Here is an 18,134-nt window from a genome sequence, read left to right on the forward strand (position 1 = left end):
AGGCGGTGGCGGCGGCCGCGGCCCGCGCTGACGTCACGGCGCTGCCCGGAACCCAGCTGAGTTTCCCGCACGGCCGTTCCCGGCAGCTGCCGCCCCCCCCCGCCGCGCCCCCCCCTCAGCACCGCCCCGCGGCGGGAGGCGGCGCCATCCGGGAACAGCCGGCAGGGGGCAGCCCCCCCGCGCCGCCGCGAGCCGTGACGTATGGCTGGGAGGCCGCGCTGATTGGCCATCAGGGCCCGTCCCTCGCGGGGCTGCAGGAGCGTCGCGCCGCTATTGGTCGCGCTCGGCGTGACGTAAGGGGCGGGGCCGGGCGGGCAGCAGGTTTCTCGTCATTCGGGCAGGGTCCGGACGCGATCGTCGCCGGTACCGGGAGCCGCTGCCCCGCCCCGTCCGGGACCGCCGGTGAGCGCGGATGGGGGGCGGGCGCCCGGCCCCGGGGGGCTCGGCCAGGGCCGCCGGGCCAGATGGCACCGGGCCCGATGGCGCTGGGCCCCGCGGGCCGGTTGGCACCGGGGAGCGCGGGCCCGGTGTCCCCGTCCCCGCCCCGGGGCTGGGCGCTGCCGCGGGGCCGAGGCCTCGCAGCGCGGTGGGGCTGAGCGGGGGACGGAGGGCACGGCTGCTCCCGCAGCGCCTGCGGCCTGCCAGCTGTGTGCGGGGGCGGGGGGCGCAGTCGCGGCGGGGGAGTCTTTCCCGGACCCCCCCCCCCCCCCCCCCGCCTCCGGTTCGGGGCCCGGCTCTACTGTCGGGGCCCGCGGGTTCCCTTTCGTTGGGAGGCGGCAGCTCCCACCGCGGCCTGGCCCTGCCGCCGGCGGGAGCAGGTGAGGGCAGCACCCTGTGCTCCCGGGGAGCCCTAATTACGGAGGCAGTAATTAACCTAATCCTCTGGTCTTACAGCAGACGGGATTTCTGCCCTTCCCGCGGCGCCCAGCAGGCCCTGGCCCGGCAGGGGCAGCTCCCCGGAGCCGACAAGGCTTCGACCCACTGCGGTGCTGGCATCACCGTCCCTGCCTGCGGGGTCCGGGGGCTGGGCCCGCCGGTGAAGCGGGCTGACAACCCACCACCCCCAGCCCGAGTGGGCTTCTCAGAGAGGGGAACGCATCCAGGCTGGCGGGGCTGGAGGAGCTGCTGCCCGGTCCGGTTGCGGTGAGGCTGGGATGGTGAGCGGCTGTCGGGCCCGTGTGCTGTGGGACGGGGTTTGGGGCAGAGGCTGATACAGCCGGTCGCAGCCGTGAGGTGTTTGTGCTGACGAAATGATGTGTAACCAAGACAGAAAGCCTAGCTGGAGGTCCGGCACCTGGGTGGACTGAGGCTTGAAGACCTGGCTGATGTCTCCAACAGAGCTGGGAGCTCCAGGCTGCAGCTTTACCGGCCCCCCCCCCCCGAACAGAACCGCTCGCCTGGGGCTGCCTGCCTGGAGCAGGCTTCAGTCTGAAGCCGTCCTACAGGCGGTGGGTGCGCTGCAGCGTGGCCGAGGTGCGGAGCAGACCTGTTAGGCTCCGCATCACGGGGGGAATGCGAGCCGTGTGCCCGAGCTGCTCGAGTGCTCTGTGGGGGCTGGCAGCTCTGCCCACCTCCCCTCTGCCCCTCGGCTTCCCACCGCTCGGCACAACGCTGTGTGTGAGGCTTGTTCCACAGGCTGCCTGTGCCCCCCCCTGTGTGCGCCCATTGCAGGGGCACAGCTGGAGGGCTGGTGGGGTGGGGGGAGGAGGGTGGGCTGCCCTGGGCCTGCTCTGGAGAAGGTCCCTTCTGCATCTGTGGGGAAACCGGCCCTGCCTGTGTGTGCATGTCGGGGTAGTTGACTCCGTTTCCACCCTGAAGGTGATCGCTGTCGCCGTCGCTCCCCAGTGGAGCCTCTTCTGCTGCTTCCTGGGGATCTGTCAGAGCTGCGGGCGGTGGTGGCAGAGGGCAGGAGGAGTGTGCGGCTGGGCATCCTCTGCCCAGGGACAGGGGTGGTGATGGCATCCCTCGCAGCTCCTGTAACAGGAGTTACATGCTGGGATGGACTCTGGAGACCTCCTGAGCTGCCACGAGGAACAGCCAGCTGTGGTGTGTGGGTCGATCGGGCAACTCGGCACTGTGGCTACGAGGTCGCCCGGAGCCTCCCTCTGCCCTGTGCTGTCACGCTGCTTTCGCAAACCTCTGTGTCGCTGCGTGTTTTTCCACCTCCGGGGCTGGCTTTGAAAACGCTCCAGAGGAACACAGCCAAGTTCTAATAGCCTTTTCAAAACTTGCTCTTGTGTTTGCCTGGAGCAATTAGCTGCTTTGTTGTAGAAGAGCAGTTTTTTGTCAGCCTGATGATGGTTGTGTGGAAGCGAGGGCCTGGTGTCACTCCTTGTTGGAAAGCCTCTGAGGCGGTGCTGATGGCATCTGTCATGAGTCTGTGATGCTCCCGACGGTGATAACTCTGTGAACGTGACCCATGCAGTGCTATCCGTAACCGAGCTTTGTCCTGCTTGTGGCACTGCAGGGGACGAGCAGTGCCACAGTCCCAAGTGACTCCCCCTGTATGCTGTGCCCCGGGGGTCGTTGCTTGTTTTGGGGGTGCAAGTGAGGGGTGCTCCCCGGAATGAGAAGGCGGATGGAAGGCAGCGGCGGGATTGCTTCCAGGGCAGCAGCCTTGATCTGAATAAGGCTGTTGGGAGTGTGCAGAGCTGTCCCCAGCTGCCGGTGGCACCACACAGCTCAGGCCTGGCTCTTGTGCTCTGCCCTTGCAGGGGAGCTAAAGAAAGATGAACTTTAGCTCTTGAGCTACTTTTAGCAGCTTTGCTCCGAGCTGTGGACAGCGTGTTTACCCTGTGGGCTTGCATCATGCTGTGCTTGGCCCTGGCCGTGTTGGTTGCTCCCTGGCTCCGTTCCAGAGACAGGAGGAGAGGCTAACCGCAGAGACGGGCAAGCCCAGCGGAATCGGAAAGGTTCAACCCTCAGATCTTGAAACCCAGACAAGGGAGGCTTCCCAGCGGTGGGGCTGGCTGGGGAGAGGCTCCTGCACAGGGTTTCGGAGCTGAGGTCAGAGTTTCCCTAACGCTGGTGACTGCAACAGTAAGGAGCATGGCAGGGACCCTTCCCCTTTGGGACAGTCCGTGCTTCTGGCTGCCTCCTGTTGATGCTGGGAGGAGCTGGAGCTCCGTGCTGTGTCCTCTCAGCCTTTCTGGAGGGAGAGGAGACTTTCAGCTCCTTCCTGACCGCTTCCTGCTTCCAGCCGGTCCTGCCTTCCCACATCCTCCCCTGGCTCGACATGGGCTGGGAAGCCTCCACTGCAGGGCCCCCTCCCCGGGGGGGGTCCCCTCCTGTCACCCACTGCCGCAGAGCTGGCTCTGCTCTTCTAGGAAAGCACGTCTCGAGGCTCTTCCCAGCCCGCTGCTCTTGCGGCAGCATGTGGAGCCTTTGCCAGCTTCGGCTCCGATTGAGCTGGGGGCCATAAAAACATGGTGTGATCTGCTGCTTCTGCTGAGAGATCCCTCGAGGTGAGAAGTGGGTGCAGCAGAGCCCCTGGGAATGGCGAGCACAGACTGTGTCCTCCCTGGGCTGGCTGCAGGCACAGCTAGCAGGCAGTGACCGTCCCTGCTGGCTGCTGCTCCGCTCCCGTGCGGGGCGAGCCTGCCTTGGTTCTTCCGCGCTTGTGCACGCGGGCTGCAGTGACTTCCTCGCCCTCTCGTCTTGCGAGGAGATGCCCGCGGTGGGAAGCGGCAGAGCAGCTCGTGTTCCGCTGCATGTTAGTTCTGTTTTTCAGGGATAGGTACGACGGCGTGTGGTGCTGGGGCCCTGGCAGGGCGCCGGCTTCCTGCAGCTGCGGAGCATGCGCTGCAGCGGGGAGGATCTTGCGCTTGAGCAGGAGCCTGGGCTGCCATGGTGGCTTGTCCTGCAGCTATTTGTGGCATCGAGAAGTGGCCGATTCCCGTCCAAATGCTGCATGGCAGCCTGGGGGCTTTGCTTTTGGCCTTTTGATGCTCTGCAGATTGGGGCTTTGGTACTGAAATATTCAGATTGTGTCTTTCTTCTGGAAGATCTGTTTGGATCTTGATCCAGGGAAGTGGTGTCTGGTTCAGCTACCGCAGCTTCGTCCATCCATGAGCTGCTCGGCACCAGTGGCCGCCTGGGAAGCGGCTCCTGTGGGAGGGTGATGCCCCAGCAGCACAGGTCCTGGGCTCAGGGCTGGGGATGCTGCTCTGGGAGGAGATGGGCTGGGGCAGCAGCTGTTCCTGGACAGGCTGGTGCAGCCCCCTCCGTGCGTGGGGGTGCTGCCGCGGTGGTGCAATAGGAAATGAGATTGCTGAGCTCACCGGCCACACAGAGCACTCGGGTGACTTGTAGGTTTTCAGCTCTTGCCTGGCCCGTGTATTTGTTGTGTTTTTTTTCCCCTCCCAGAAGCAGCACCATGTGGTTCATGCTGCAGTAGTCACCCCCAGGGCCAAGTTAAAAGGGCTGCGAGCACCGTACAGGACCAACAGCCAGCAGAGAGCTGAACCCACTGTGAAACGGGGGCTCTGTGGTGCCCAGTACGCAGCCCTGAACCGTGGCTGAGGGCCCAGCCTTTCTTGGCCTGCAGTTGCAGAAAGCAAAAGTTACAGGGTCGCAAGGGCCCTGTCGCATCAAGCCAGGTCTTATTCCGAGGCTGAAGGAGTGCCTGTTCCTCACAGGCTCTTGCACGGGTCTGTGTCTGCCCCTTCCCTTTCACTTACTCCTCCATTGAAAGCAGGCTTGGCTCACGTGGCCTTCCCTGAGGATTGCACCAGAGGGTTATAGTTCAAAGTTAGCGTCCTGCCCATGTCGCTCCTGGTTTTGGGGCTATTCAATATTCTGAAGTTCTAAAAACCTCTTTTAACTCCATGTCAAGTACCAGTGTCTGTCTTCTCCCTGGTGTCTCAGTCCACAGCAGGATGTTCCCCCTCTCTCCTTGTACAAAAAGCATCCAGGAATGGTTTTTTTTCCCCCAGAAATGGGGAAAAGAGTTGCGTGCAGCAGAGTTCAGAAGAGCATGACATACAGCGGTGCTGGAAGCGTCGGGGATCTGATCCATGGGCGCATCTCGGAGAAACTGCTAGTGAAACCCAGCTCTCTGTGCTGGGCATGGGGGGCTGGGGCAGGGGGGCAGCTGCAGGGTGCCTGTGGGCCCCTTTTGTGCTGCTGGAAATCTGCACAAGCACCCAGCTCCTAGGCAAAGGTCAAAGCTCCTGATGCTGCTGTGTGTCCGGGGAAGTCTTAGTTGCTGTTAAGGTTTTATAAATTTCTGTCTTGCCTAATGAAAGCCTGCCTGGCTCCTGCGTGGAGCAGCTGCTCTGGCTGTGGGCTGGGGTCTGGTCATCTTGTTTTCACCTGCTTCCAGCCTGGCCTGGGGTGCAGGGCAGAGCAGTCTGGTCTGCTGGAGGGGAGTAAATCCCATTTTGAGGGGTGGCACAGCCTTCCCCCCATCTGCCTCCTTGCTGAGCAAAGCTCTGCTTGCCGGCCGCTGCTCTGTGCTTCCCGGCACCCCTCCTGTTCCCAGACCTTTGCACCTCCTGACGCATTCGCTGTGATTTCCTTCGCACTGGCTCCTCGGGGCTGCTCTGCCTCGGTGGTTTGCTCCTGCAGAAGCTGCAGCAGGCTCCTGCTGCGGGGTGGAGTGCGGTGCCCTCATCGGAGCCCAGGGCCAGCCTGGCACTTGTGGCTGGTGCCAGCCCCCTCGCCTGCTCCTGCAGCACCGGCTGTGCTGGCTGCTGCTGTGCCGGCTGCCTGGCCATCCCCAAAGCCCAGCTGGCACGTCACTTGCTGCAGTGACCTTTGGGGAAAAGCAAACTGCTTTCTGCAGGGCAGTGGCTTTCTGCCGCTGTCAAGCAGAGCTCTGTGCCTCCGCTTGCTGAGCACAGCTTGCTGTCCCCTCGTTAGCGTTGCTTTGATTTCCATCGATACACAACTTGCTAACTCAGAAGTTGCCCCTTCCTTGTTTCTGTTGTTTCCTGGCAGTCTCCGCCTTCTGCACTTACTGTAAGCTCTGCAGCTCCTTCCCAGCCTCCCGGAGCAGAGGCAGGCATGTGCACTGTCTGGCCGGAGGGTGCCTGGAAGATATTGGCACCACATTAAAGCCTTGTACCTGTCACTAGTGACCTACATGCCCAAGGCCTCTCCCTCTCCCCCCGGAAAGGAGGTAGGAAAGCTCTGGGAAATGATGCCTCTCTCTAGGAGAAAGCTTTGCTGAAGGCAGGCGCTTGGGAAGCGTGCTGCCACGCGGGGATGCTCGGTGCTCACCAGGCTGAGGCCAGGTGGAGAGAAGCTCAGCTCAAGGCAAGCCCAGAGCTGCGTTCCCTGTGCTTGGGGAGCTCCTGTGCAGCTCGGCGCAAGCCCGAGGGGTTGGATGGTGTTGGGAGCTGCCTGCAACCCGACTTTCAACTCTGATCTGACCCTGCGGCGTGAGGAGCAGCGTGCATCGAGGCTTCCTACCCATCTGGGTTTGTAAGAGCGGCTGCATCTGGCCCGACCTGCTTGGGACTGCACCTCCAGCCCTGCGGGCTTGTGCCCCTGCTGAGCCCCCGGGGTCTGTGGGCTGCGAGAGCCTCCGCCGGGGTGGGAGAGGATGGGGCTGAGCTCGGCAGGCAGGGCTTGCCTGCTGCGCTCCTGCAGTCTGCTGCGAATAATGGTCACCGGCTGCCAGTGCCAGCGTGAGCTCTGCTCTTCTCATCTCAGATGTTTTGGATTAATTTCATGACGTGGTGAAAAGAGAATGAGTCAGAATCTGGGCTTTATTCAGCTTTGCAGCCGGGGCGGCTGGAGCGCAGCCTTTCTGCTGCCGCTCTCCTCGGGTGGCTCGCCCGGGCAGCCGGGGGGAGCTGGGCTGGGGCTGAAGCTGCCCTCTGCCCTCGCCTTTGGCTGGATTTTGAGTTGAGTTCTCGGGATGGAGCGATGCTGCTGGGCCCCCTGTTTTGGTGCTCTGGCTGCTTTGCCACTCACCCTTGCAGGCAGATGAGGCTGCGTGGCCGCATCCTGCGCTGCCAGGGGCACCGGGGCACAGATGTCAGTGGGGTGAAAAGGGCTCTTCTTGCAGCCCTCTGGCTCCTTCCCCACCCTCCCCCAGGCGTACGTGCCATTATTCCTGCACGAGTGATGCACTTTCGGTCTGTGGTTCCACCTTCCCTTGACCCAGGCCCACCCGTGGGTGCCGGTGCTGGCAGTTGCTCTTGCCTTGCCGGAGCGCAGCCTGGAGGCACAAACCAGTGCCAGTTCCAAGGCTCCTTGAGCTGGTCCCGTGGCCACCACTTCAGGGTGGGTTTCGCTGAACAGGAGCGAGCTCCTAGATGTGTGGTCGGCTCTGCGGGGACACGGGCTCATCCCTCTGTGTGCGCTGGGGCTGTGCAGTGTCGTGGGCTTGGAGCTGCGCACCCAGCAGCCGCCTGGCCCCGTGCTGCCCTTGGAGGGATGGGCACTGCCCGGCCGGTGCCCACATCAGCCCTCTGGAGCCATGTGCCCCGAGCCCTGGTGTGTCTGGTTCCAGCCCCCCCAAAGGAGAGCAGTGCTCACGGCTGCGTCGTGCCGAGCGGCTGGCAGGAGGGAGCCCGGAGCTCCCGGGTGCCAGCTCCGAGCAGCACATGTCCCCATCCCACCAGGTCTCCGGAGGTGGCCAGGATGGCGCAGTGGAACCAGCTGCAGCAGCTCGACACGCGGTACCTGGAGCAGCTCCACCAGCTCTACAGCGACAGCTTTCCCATGGAGCTCCGGCAGTTCCTGGCCCCGTGGATTGAGAGCCAGGACTGGTAAGACCTTGCAAAACGCTGATGTGGGGACTTTGCTCAGGACACCCACCCTGGGCTGGCAGCAGGCTCCAAGGTGGTCTGGAGGAGCTCTGCCGCTTTCCCTGGGGTCTTGATGCGGCAGGACCGGTCTTCCTCCCCGAGGCTCATGTGGCGCCAAGGGGAGCGGGACTCTGTGCGCACGGTGTCAGACCCTGGCCCAGAAGAGGGGGAAGCTCCGAAGCGGAGGTGTCCCCATCCAGGGCTGACTTACGTTGACCTCTATTGAAAACTAAGTTGACACAGAGCACCGATTCTTGGATCCAGTTCAGAGAGCGCTTGGGACTGGTGAGGCACTTGCATGCGCTGTCTGCCTGGCTTAAGGCCAGGCTCTAAGCCTGGATCCCAAACCTCTCTGTCACCCTGCCCTCGTGGGCACGGTCTGAGGGTTCGGTTTATTGGCATGAAACGAGTCAGGGCTGCTCTGGCTCTTTCTCTGGTGCAGATTAGGAAGATGGCTGGGGTGTTAAATGGCGCAGGGGATGGCGGGTGTGAGCAGAGCCGCGCTGCCTTGCCCCTTCCCCTGTGCCGGGCACCCACGACTCTGCCCTCCCTCGCACAGGGCGTACGCTGCCAGCAAGGAGTCGCATGCCACGCTGGTGTTCCACAACCTGCTAGGGGAGATCGACCAGCAGTACAGCCGCTTCCTGCAGGAGTCCAACGTCTTGTACCAGCACAACCTGCGGCGCATCAAGCAGTTCCTGCAGGTGAGGTGGGAAGTGCTGGTTTGTCAGGGGGAGGCATGGGGGGAGCCTGTGGAAGGCCAACAGGTTCTTGGCACAGCTCAGGACCCACAGCCCTAAGGGGTGGGGGGATCCCAGGAGTTACGTTGTACCTGCTGACCTTGGGGGTTTGAACCTTTTACAGAGCAGATACTTGGAGAAGCCGATGGAAATAGCCCGCATCGTGGCCCGCTGCCTGTGGGAAGAGTCCCGGCTCCTCCAGACGGCTGCTGCAGCAGCCCAGGTCAGTGGCTTGGGTGTCCTGGGGCCGCTGTCCCACTGCCCACCCGGTGGTGCTGTGCGGGTCCTGGGCAGTGAAGGGCAGCTGCAGTCTGAAGCTCCCCACTTGCTTCCTTCAGCAACAAAAGCTGCTTTGTGCTGAGGGATGGTCCAGCTGCAGTGGCTGATAGCTTCTGCTCTCCGCGCTGCGGCCTGGGCGCGCTCTGCCTGGGGTCGCTATTAGCTTCGTGCATCCCTCTCTCCTCTTGCCCCTTGCGTGGGCTGTGCCCCGCTCCGTGCGCCTTGCTGTGCACCCCTGGAGCTGACGCTGCGAGCAAGCAGCCAGCTGCCCTGGCTCCTGTGTGGGGATGAAGACCCTTCCTGCAAGACCTCGGGCTGGGAGGGGAGCATCCCTGGGTCATGTTCTAATGCCCTCCTTGTCCCCTCTGCAGCAAGGGGGACAGGCAACACATCCCACGGCGGCGGTAGTGACCGAAAAGCAGCAGATGCTGGAGCAGCATCTGCAGGATGTGAGGAAGAGGGTGCAGGTATGTGTGCTGCCTAGGCACCTTCTCCTTTCCTCACCGTGGTGATTTAGTGCTTCGAATAAATCCACATCTCTTGCCTTGCAGGATCTGGAGCAGAAGATGAAAGTGGTGGAGAATCTCCAGGATGACTTTGATTTTAACTACAAGACTTTGAAAAGCCAAGGAGGTAATGGAAGCTCATTAGCATCTGGCAAAACAAAGTGTGTTCCTGCAAGGAAACTTGCTGGAGGGCATGTTCCAGCCCTCCCGGTGCCTCCTCTCCGAGCCAGAAGGGTGGCCTAGGCTCAGGGCATTTGCATGGCAATTGGAGAAACCTCGTCCTCTGTTTCTGCCGCTCACGTTGCCTCCAGGGGAGTAGAACCAGAGCTCCTCTGCCTGGGAACAAAGAAATGGCTTGTGGAGGTGATAGGGCTGCCCTGTGTGCAGGAAAGCCAGCAGCAAGGTGCTTAGAGGCTGTGTGAGATTGCTCCCTAACTATTGAAGGGATCCTGGGGTGCCGGCTCCTTTGTGGTGGAAATTTTTTGTTTGTGCGAGGCTTGGAAGGGCAGGAGGAGTCCATGTGTGTGGCTGAAGCTTTCCTACCTTTCTGCACAGACATGCAGGATCTGAATGGAAACAATCAGTCCGTGACCCGGCAGAAAATGCAGCAGCTGGAACAGATGCTCACGGCGCTGGACCAAATGCGAAGGGTATGTGGTGGAGCTGGCCCTGGGGTGCAGCGGTGCCCTTTTTCTGGGGTGTGAGTTTGGTGTTCCTGTGTGGTCGGAACTGAGAGCAGCGCTAGAAACGTAGCCCTGGGCCACTTCTTCCTTGTCTGTGAACGTAAAACTTGCAGATCTCGAAGGGAGTCAGAGGGTGTTCTGCTTTCCTTTTTGACAGGGTATTGTGAGCGAGCTGGCCGGGCTGCTGTCAGCCATGGAGTATGTGCAGAAGATGCTGGCAGATGAGGAATTGGCAGACTGGAAGAGGCGGCAGCAGATCGCCTGCATTGGCGGCCCACCGAATATCTGTTTAGACCGGCTTGAGAACTGGTGAGAGCTGGCTGGGGGTTGCATCAGTCCCTAGAGAGGTGGTAGTCGGACACCTCCGTGGAAATGAGCTCTTTGCTTCTGGAAGCATCCTTGCAAAATGGCTTCTGATGCCAGCACGCATAAACAGAACCCATAGTGCTGGGATGGTTAGCCACAGGCCTGTGGGACTTCAGGGCTGCTGTGAGAAGTTCCTGGTGTGTCTCTGCAGAATTTGGGCATGTGCAGGTTTCTTTTGTGATGCATGGCTTAGAAAAAACTGGGCTGGGAGCCATAGACGTGTTCTGTTTTCTGCTGGTTTGGTATGGAGAGCATCCTCTGTTGCACAAGTGAGGGGAGAGGAAGGCTCTGCGGGCTGGGACCGTGCAGGGCTTGGCGGCCAGAGCTGACGCTGGTTCTTCCTGCTCCCCTAGGATAACCTCTCTTGCCGAATCACAGCTACAAACGCGGCAGCAGATCAAGAAGTTGGAAGAACTGCAGCAAAAAGTGTCTTACAAGGGTGACCCAATTGTCCAACACCGGCCCATGCTGGAGGAGCGGATTGTGGAGCTCTTCAGGAACCTGATGAAAAGGTGCTGAGGGCTGGGGGCGAGCTGTGGGCAGTCCCCTGGTCACAGGGGATGGAGGGGTGGGCAGGGAGTGTGCTGGGCGGGGGGTCTGAGGTTTGACTGTGGCTCTTGTGCCTTTCCCCCCACAGTGCTTTTGTCGTGGAGAGGCAGCCCTGCATGCCCATGCACCCCGACCGGCCCCTGGTCATCAAAACTGGGGTGCAGTTCACCACCAAAGTCAGGTGGGTGCCTGGCCCCCGCTATCCTGCTGCGCTGCAGGCGAGGGAAAGGGGAAAATGAAGCAGGATCGCTCTCCTTGGGAGATGCTGGTGCAGATGCAGCCTCGGCTTGCCTGGGGAGCGCTGGTGCTGGGAGGGAGCGCATCCCAGAAGGCTGGTCCTGCTGCAGTGCTGCCTGTGTGACTCAGTGCAGGGATGGAGGCTGCTGGTGGGGGCTGGGCTGCGTTCCTGGAGGCAGCCGGGGTTCTGGTAAATGCCGGTGGGCGGCAGGAAGTGTCAGCACGTCCCTGGCTGCCTCTCAGCTGGCCCATGTTCCCTGCCAGCTTCTGCAGAGAGAGCCTCCCTGACACAGGGCTCTGCCTGGACCTTCTTCACCATCTCCTGGCTGTGTCCCTGTTGCCCCCTTGGCATGTGGCAGCATCTGGCCACAGAACACTGTGGAGGGCGTTTGTTCAGAGCAGATGTCTGCCCTGTGTGGGCAGTCAGCAGCCAAAACAAGCCCTCCTCGGGGTGCTCGGGGGAGCATCAGCACCTTCCCTGGTTCTGGGGACAGGTGTCACGGCTGATATGTCACAGGTGGGCTCAGGGATGCCGGAGGAGCTGGGTAATGCCCCTGTGAACTCCGTGGTGTGAACCGTGGAGCTGCCTGCTGGGGGATGCACGCAGCACTGCTGTCCTGCAGCCTGTGCCAGATGCTGTGTTCAACCGGAGTTGTTAGCACGAGCTGGATGCTCACGCTCTGCGTCTGCTGACTCTTTGCAGGTTGTTGGTCAAGTTTCCAGAGCTGAACTATCAGCTGAAAATTAAAGTCTGCATTGACAAGTGAGTCCCATGCTCTGATCGTGGTGGTGCTGGGCGGGTTTACTGGAGAGGGACTCGTTCCTGCTGCCATTGGGTCAGGCTCCATTTACTGGCGTGACCCCCAGTAGAAGAGGGGGTGCAGGGTGGCGCTGGGTCCCAAGGATTCATTCCCATGTGGGGGGCAGCCTGGGGAGCTTGTGGGACTTACGATGCCGCCAGCCCTGCACACCAGCTTGTCTGCATCAGGTTGGGAAGGCCATGGCCGTGACCGGGTGTTTCTCTCCTTTCCTAGGGACTCCGGGGATGTTGCAGCACTTCGGGGGTAGGTGCAATGTTGGTTTGTGTTGTTTTTTGGGTTGTTTGGGTTTTTTTTTTCTTGCTTCTGCTTTTAACCCTGGCAAACATCCTACTGTACGTTCACTCGGGGAGAGCCCTGCCAGCCATGCTCTGCCTTTCTTCTTTCGAGGTCGCGGAAGTTTAACATCCTGGGGACAAACACCAAAGTCATGAACATGGAGGAGTCGAACAACGGCAGCCTCTCAGCAGAGTTCAAGCACCTGGTAGGTACCACGAGCTCTCGGGCTGCTCCTGTAAGGCCAGTGCTGTCACTGTGTCGCTTCAGCCTGTTCCCTCTCCCCGCAGACCCTGCGGGAGCAGCGGTGTGGTAATGGAGGCAGAGCCAACTGCGATGTAAGTGCTGGGGGGGGTCCCTTTGCTGGCAGCTCTGCTCCCTGTCTCACAGCTGAGCTGTGAGGGGAAGCAGGAGCCCTGCCCCAAGCGGGGGTGTCTGCAGGCACCTCCACCCAGACCTGAGCAGCAGTGCTGGGCCCAATGGCCACGTGTCGGGCCAAGGGCAGGCGCCTGCTGTGTGCTTATTGTGTCCTCTTCCACCCTAGGCCTCGCTGATCGTCACCGAGGAGCTGCACCTCATCACCTTTGAGACAGAGGTGTATCACCAGGGTCTGAAGATCGACCTGGAGGTGAGCCGTGGGTCACTGCCTGTCCCTGCCATGGGCCTGGGTGCGGAGGAGCCCTGGGAGATGTCTGAGCCTGTGCTCACACCCTGTCTTTGCAGACCCACTCGCTGCCTGTGGTGGTCATCTCCAACATCTGCCAGATGCCCAATGCCTGGGCATCCATCCTGTGGTACAACATGCTGACCAACAACCCCAAGGTAGGGCCCAGCGCTGTGGTGGCAGCTGGCAGAGCAGCAGCGCAGGTTTGGGGACCAGAGTGTCCCAGCAGGGAGAGGCGGCCTAGGAATGGGGCTGGGGCAGGACCTGGCCCTGCTTCTGTCCCGTGTCCTGCTCAGGGCTGTTTTCCTTTGTGCAGAATGTGAACTTCTTCACCAAGCCCCCCATCGGGACCTGGGACCAGGTGGCAGAGGTGCTGAGCTGGCAGTTCTCCTCCACCACAAAGCGCGGCCTCAGCATCGAGCAGCTGACGACGTTGGCAGAAAAACTTCTAGGTAAGTCGGTGTGGGTGTCCTGCCCGTCCCTGCTGTCCCTCGGGGTGGCTCCCCCTCTGTAAATGCAACACAGGAGCAAGATGGTGATGTCTGGGAGAGGAGCCATAGCTTTCACCTGCTTGGCTTTCTCCCAAATGATACAAACCAGGGGCTGCTCCCTGGAAATGGTATCTTTGGAAGGACAGCTCTATCTAAATGTTGATGTTCCTGTTCTCTGCCAGGGCCAGGTGTGAATTACTCTGGCTGTCAGATCACCTGGGCCAAGTTCTGCAAGGTATAACTCCCTCCCTTCCCCTGAGCCCCTTCCCTTGGCTGTTCCCTTTCTCCAGGCCTTGCTCACAGCCTTTCTGCTCTCTTCCTCAGGAGAACATGGCTGGCAAAGGCTTCTCTTTCTGGGTCTGGCTGGACAACATCATTGACTTGGTGAAAAAGTACATCCTGGCGCTGTGGAACGAAGGGTGAGCCTCTGCCAGCGTCGGTCCGGAGACCCTTGGGCGGGCTGGGCCTTGGGAGGGGTCCCACAAGTCCTGTCCGGGTGGGGTGGGGTGCCTTCTCCAGGTGCAGGTGGGCTCTTCTGGGATGCTTTTTCTGTCCAGGCCCTGTTGGCTGGTCCAGAGTGAAAACCCACTGGGGAATCCTTAAAATGTCAGTGGTTTTACTGGTGGCCAGGCCAGGTCCTGCCGCTGGCCTGCTGCTGTGCAGAGAGCTGGCGGTGTTGACATCCTGCTGCCCCGGTGTCCTGACCCGCCCTTGCTCTCCTCGCCTCCTGCTGCCCAGGTACATCATGGGGTTCATCAGCAAGGAGCGGGAACGAGCCATCCTGAGCACCAAGCCCCCGGGAACCTTCCTGCTGCGGTTCAGCGAGAGCAGCAAGGAAGGCGGCATCACCTTCACATGGGTGGAGAAGGACATCAGTGGTATGTTGCTCTTGCCCTCACCGCCCTGGGTACGGTGCTTTGCTCGGCCAGTGTTCCTGGCTACAAAGGGGGCTTGGAACCCCCCGAGACACTTGTTTGTCCTTGCCCTGACAAGCCCTCTGCCTGGGTTAACTCTTAGAGCCTGGGTGCCCTTTGCTTGTCTCTGCCTCCTGGGTGTCCCTGCCCCCGTGCTGCCCATGGGCAGTTTTCCACAGCACTGAAACCACCTGGCAGGTCCCCATCCTGCCCCGTGGTCTGCTGGGTGCTGAGCACGGCCCCAGCCTGCTGATCTTGTCCCTGGGGTGTTTGAGGAAGGCCCTGCCTCTTCCCGGGGGGGGCACAAGTGTCCTGCCCTGTGTCAGAAGTCTCCTTGTACAGGGAAGACCCAGATCCAGTCTGTGGAGCCTTACACCAAGCAGCAGCTGAACAACATGTCGTTTGCGGAGATCATCATGGGCTACAAAATCATGGATGCCACCAACATCCTGGTGTCCCCCCTGGTGTACCTGTACCCAGACATCCCCAAGGAGGAGGCGTTTGGGAAGTACTGCCGCTCTGAGAGCCAGGAGCACTCTGAAGCTACTGACTCAGGTAGTCGTTGACTTTCTACGCTCCAGCGCGGCTCCTGCGTCAGTGGGAGGCTCCAGGGACAGCACTGCTGGAAGAGCTGTCACCAGCCAGGGCGTTGTGCTGGTCCCTGGGTGGCAGGGTCCCCGTGGGGGACTGGGGGCAGGGTCCCCGTGGGGTGGCAGGGTCCCCGTGGGGTGGCAGGGTCCCCGTGGGGTGGCAGGGGCTGTGCGCAGGTTGACGCTCCGGAGTGGGAGCAGAGCAGGGTTCCCCCTCCGGCAGCTGGTGACGAGGCTTCTCGCTCTTCTGCAGGTGCTGCTCCGTATCTGAAGACCAAATTCATCTGCGTCACCCCGTGAGTGTTCCTGGGGGGCATCTGTGAGCACTAGGGGGGCATCGCTTGGGGGGGGGTGGGTGTCTCCTTCCCACCACTGCCTAGGCTCTGCCTGGGCACCGTGAGGCTCGCAGCCGGGGCTGGGGGGACGGCCGGGGCTGAGCCAAGCTCCAGCTTGCTGCCCTGACCGCAGCCTCTTCCTCCCCTCCTGGGGCCCCTTTCCTCCGGAGAGCTCTTGGGACCAGCTGTGCCATGCCCTGGGGCCTGTCGCGGGGGGAGAGGGGGTGTCGGAGAGCTGGGGCCAAGCCCTGACGCCGCAGGTTTCTGTGCTTTTCCCTTCCTCCCTGGGACAGCACCTCCTTCAGCAACACCATCGACCTGCCCATGTCCCCGCGCACCCTGGACTCGCTCATGCAGTTCGGCAACAACAGCGAGGGAGCAGAGGCCAACGCGGGGGGGCAGTTCGGTGAGTCCGGTGGGTCGCGGTACCCCGGGGAGGGGGGGTGGGGGGGTCCTGGCCATAGCCACCCACGGACCCTGTAACCTCTGGCCACGTCTCCCTGCAGAGTCGCTGACCTTCGACATGGAGCTGACCCCGGAGTGTGCGTCTTCACCCATGTGAGGTGCTGCCAGCGCTCGCGGGGTCCAGCCAGGGCTCGGGCTCCCCGCCTCCGAAGAGCCCCCCCGCTCTCACCTGGCTCGGTCACGGTCGCTCTGGACCTTTCCTCAGATGGAGCTGGGGGCCGGGGGCCTTGCCACTGTTCCTTGTTTGACCCAAATGAACACCCCCCCCTCTCCAGGGTGGTGCCGTTCGTCTCTTCAGGGGGAGGGGGGGGGATGAATCTTTTTCTATTTCCTTCCGTAACAGTTTTTTTTTATTATTGTTTTGCTCATTCAAGTGCCTATTAGCCTCCGACCGCAGCCTCAGTTTTTACAGACGCTCCTGCAGCCCCGGGCGCGCTGCCTGCTGTTGAAAGCTGCTTTCCTGACTGCCAAGAGTCCAAAAGCCTGTGACGATCTTACACCCCCGGATTTGCCCCCAGCGTGGACCTGATGCGTTTTGCAGGGGCGGGGGTCTGCCTTGCACTGCCCCAGCCGCCCTCCCAGTGCTGGCGGAGGGCAGGGGGCTCTCCTCCCGACACCTTGGGCTCCGCTTTTGGCCAGGAGGAGCAGCGCACGCCTCGGAGCTGCAAGGTGGCTGAGCCCAGGGAGGGCAACGCTCCTGATGGGCTCAGCCTGGGCTTTGCTGGGAGCAGGGAGGGCAGCGCTCCTGATGGGCTCAGCCTGGGCTTCGCTGGGAGCAGGGAGTTTCGGTGGCCACCTGGGCTTGCCACCGGCTTCCCGCTGCGGGCACAGGGATCTGGCTGGCCCCGGGGCTCCTGCTGGGGTGAGGGGTTTCGCTTCGGTGCAAAGATGCCCTGGGGCAGGGCAGTGACACGTCCCGCCGACACCAGCGCGTGGCTCTTGGGTCTCTTCTGGGACCTGGCTATAACCAGAGGCCGCCCCACCGGCGGCTCGCCCCGTGGCCGGGCTGGTGCCACGCTTCCCTCGCTGGGCAGTCGGACCCGTGGCACCCCGAGGGGAGGATGGGGAGGCAACTGGATCCAGCGTGACCTGCAGTGGGTGGCCTGGCCTGGCCCTCGTCTCTCTGCTATGGCGTGTGAGCTCCCAGGAAGGGGCTTTGCAGCTTCTCAGGGGGCTTCGTGTGGCGTTTTTGTTGGAGGTTGGCTGTCACAGTTAAGGCAGGAGGTGGCACGAGTTGAAAGGAGCAGGATGGACATAGAGGAATCTGTTGTTGGCCAGTGCTGGATGGAGATGCGGGGGGTGCAAAGGGCAGGTTTCCTTGCTGCGGGGGGGGTTGAGGAAAGGTGGAAGTGGTTCTGGCTGGTGGTTGTGGTTCTCTATTTACCAAAACGGGGGGAGCCCTTCTGCCCCCTCCGTGCAGCGGGCGTGCAGACACCCAGTGAGCAGGGAAGGGGAGGGAGAGGCAGCAGGAGAGCTGCTGCCCCCCAAGCATCGTGTGGTAAGGGGGCTGCAACTGCTCCGGGAGGTGGGGGGGGGGGGTGGCACAAGGGGGCTGTGCTGTGCTCGGCCAGGACCAGGTGCGGGGCTGCAGGAGCTGTCGGTGCTGAGGCTGTGGGTGACATCAGCGGAGAAACACCTTGGTGGGCACCAGCCCTGGGCTTTACAGGTGTCTGATGTGTCTTGATTTGGCCCTGGGTGGAGAGAAACCCTCAGTCGTGTGTACCAGCAACGCTGCTGGGGTGCGGTGTGGACCCCTCGCAGGGCTCTGGCTTTTCTGCCCAGTAAAGACCCTGGGGTGTCCCCGCAGCCCCCCAGCTGTGGGGTGTGCTGCCAGTGCCGTGGGGTGTCCCCGCAGCCCCCCAGCTGTGGGCTGCGCTGCCAGCATCGCAGCCTGCAGGCAGGGGGCAGGGGGTAGGACCCCCAGGGGGCGAGGGCTGTGGGGGTGGGGGGCTGGCCCTGGGGACAGCGATGCCCTTTGGACTGGGGAGGTGCTGGGAGGGGATGAGGGCCCCTGTGCTCCTCCAGCTGCAGTCACTGTAGCCCTGGGCAGCATTCAATACTGTAAAAAACTTTATTTTTTTGTATATTTTATTGCTGTATCTACAGGCTTTAACCTTCTCTGAAATAAAAAGGCTCTGAAGCGACGCGCTCCGGGGGGGTGAGTTCGGCTCCCTGCGTGCGGCACCTGCCTGACCCCGCTTCGGGAACTGGGGTCTCCGTCAGCCACCGCCGGCAGAGCTGCGGTTTGGTGGGGGCGCCCAGCAGCCCCCCCTGGTGCTGCCGGCACCTGCCCAGCACCCGTGGGCTGGCTGCCCCGGCCGCCTTATCGGGGCCCTGCAGGGCCCGGCGCGGGGCGATGGTGGGGGGCGTATCGCCCCGCCACAGCCCACAGCTGGGGCTCCTCCGCTTGCGTCGAGGAAACTCCAGTGCCAGCGTGGGAGGCCGGGGCATTGCCCATGCT

At 62.2% G+C, this 18,134-nt stretch overlaps 1 protein-coding gene across 4 annotated transcripts; it reads left to right on the top strand.

Annotated features, from left to right (window-relative positions):
- The first annotated feature begins 295 nt into the window (after nucleotides 1–295).
- Nucleotides 296–17,817, top strand: STAT3 (signal transducer and activator of transcription 3). 4 transcript variants are annotated; one of them, XM_056362421.1, is made up of 24 exons: nucleotides 296–402; nucleotides 7,575–7,721; nucleotides 8,320–8,464; nucleotides 8,625–8,723; nucleotides 9,151–9,246; nucleotides 9,331–9,412; nucleotides 9,841–9,935; nucleotides 10,126–10,277; nucleotides 10,688–10,846; nucleotides 10,972–11,064; nucleotides 11,824–11,883; nucleotides 12,155–12,184; nucleotides 12,329–12,422; nucleotides 12,505–12,552; nucleotides 12,759–12,842; nucleotides 12,938–13,036; nucleotides 13,195–13,330; nucleotides 13,552–13,604; nucleotides 13,694–13,788; nucleotides 14,108–14,247; nucleotides 14,626–14,841; nucleotides 15,127–15,169; nucleotides 15,502–15,614; nucleotides 15,715–17,817. In XM_056362421.1, exons 2-24 carry the CDS (start codon nucleotides 7,594–7,596, stop codon nucleotides 15,768–15,770), a joined length of 2,316 nt encoding a protein of 771 aa, XP_056218396.1. In that variant the 5' UTR covers nucleotides 296–402; nucleotides 7,575–7,593; the 3' UTR covers nucleotides 15,771–17,817. The 4 variants fall into 4 exon arrangements, with proteins under 4 accessions (XP_056218396.1, XP_056218394.1, XP_056218393.1 ...); XM_056362419.1 differs by lacking the exon at nucleotides 296–402 and adding an exon at nucleotides 3,027–3,464 and having other exon boundaries at nucleotides 14,626–14,838; XM_056362418.1 differs by lacking the exon at nucleotides 296–402 and adding an exon at nucleotides 3,030–3,464.
- The last annotated feature ends 317 nt before the right edge of the window (nucleotides 17,818–18,134 follow it).

This window comes from Falco biarmicus, chromosome 17, assembly GCF_023638135.1.
Source record: "Falco biarmicus isolate bFalBia1 chromosome 17, bFalBia1.pri, whole genome shotgun sequence".
In the NCBI taxonomy this organism is placed as follows: Eukaryota; Metazoa; Chordata; class Aves; order Falconiformes; family Falconidae; genus Falco; species Falco biarmicus.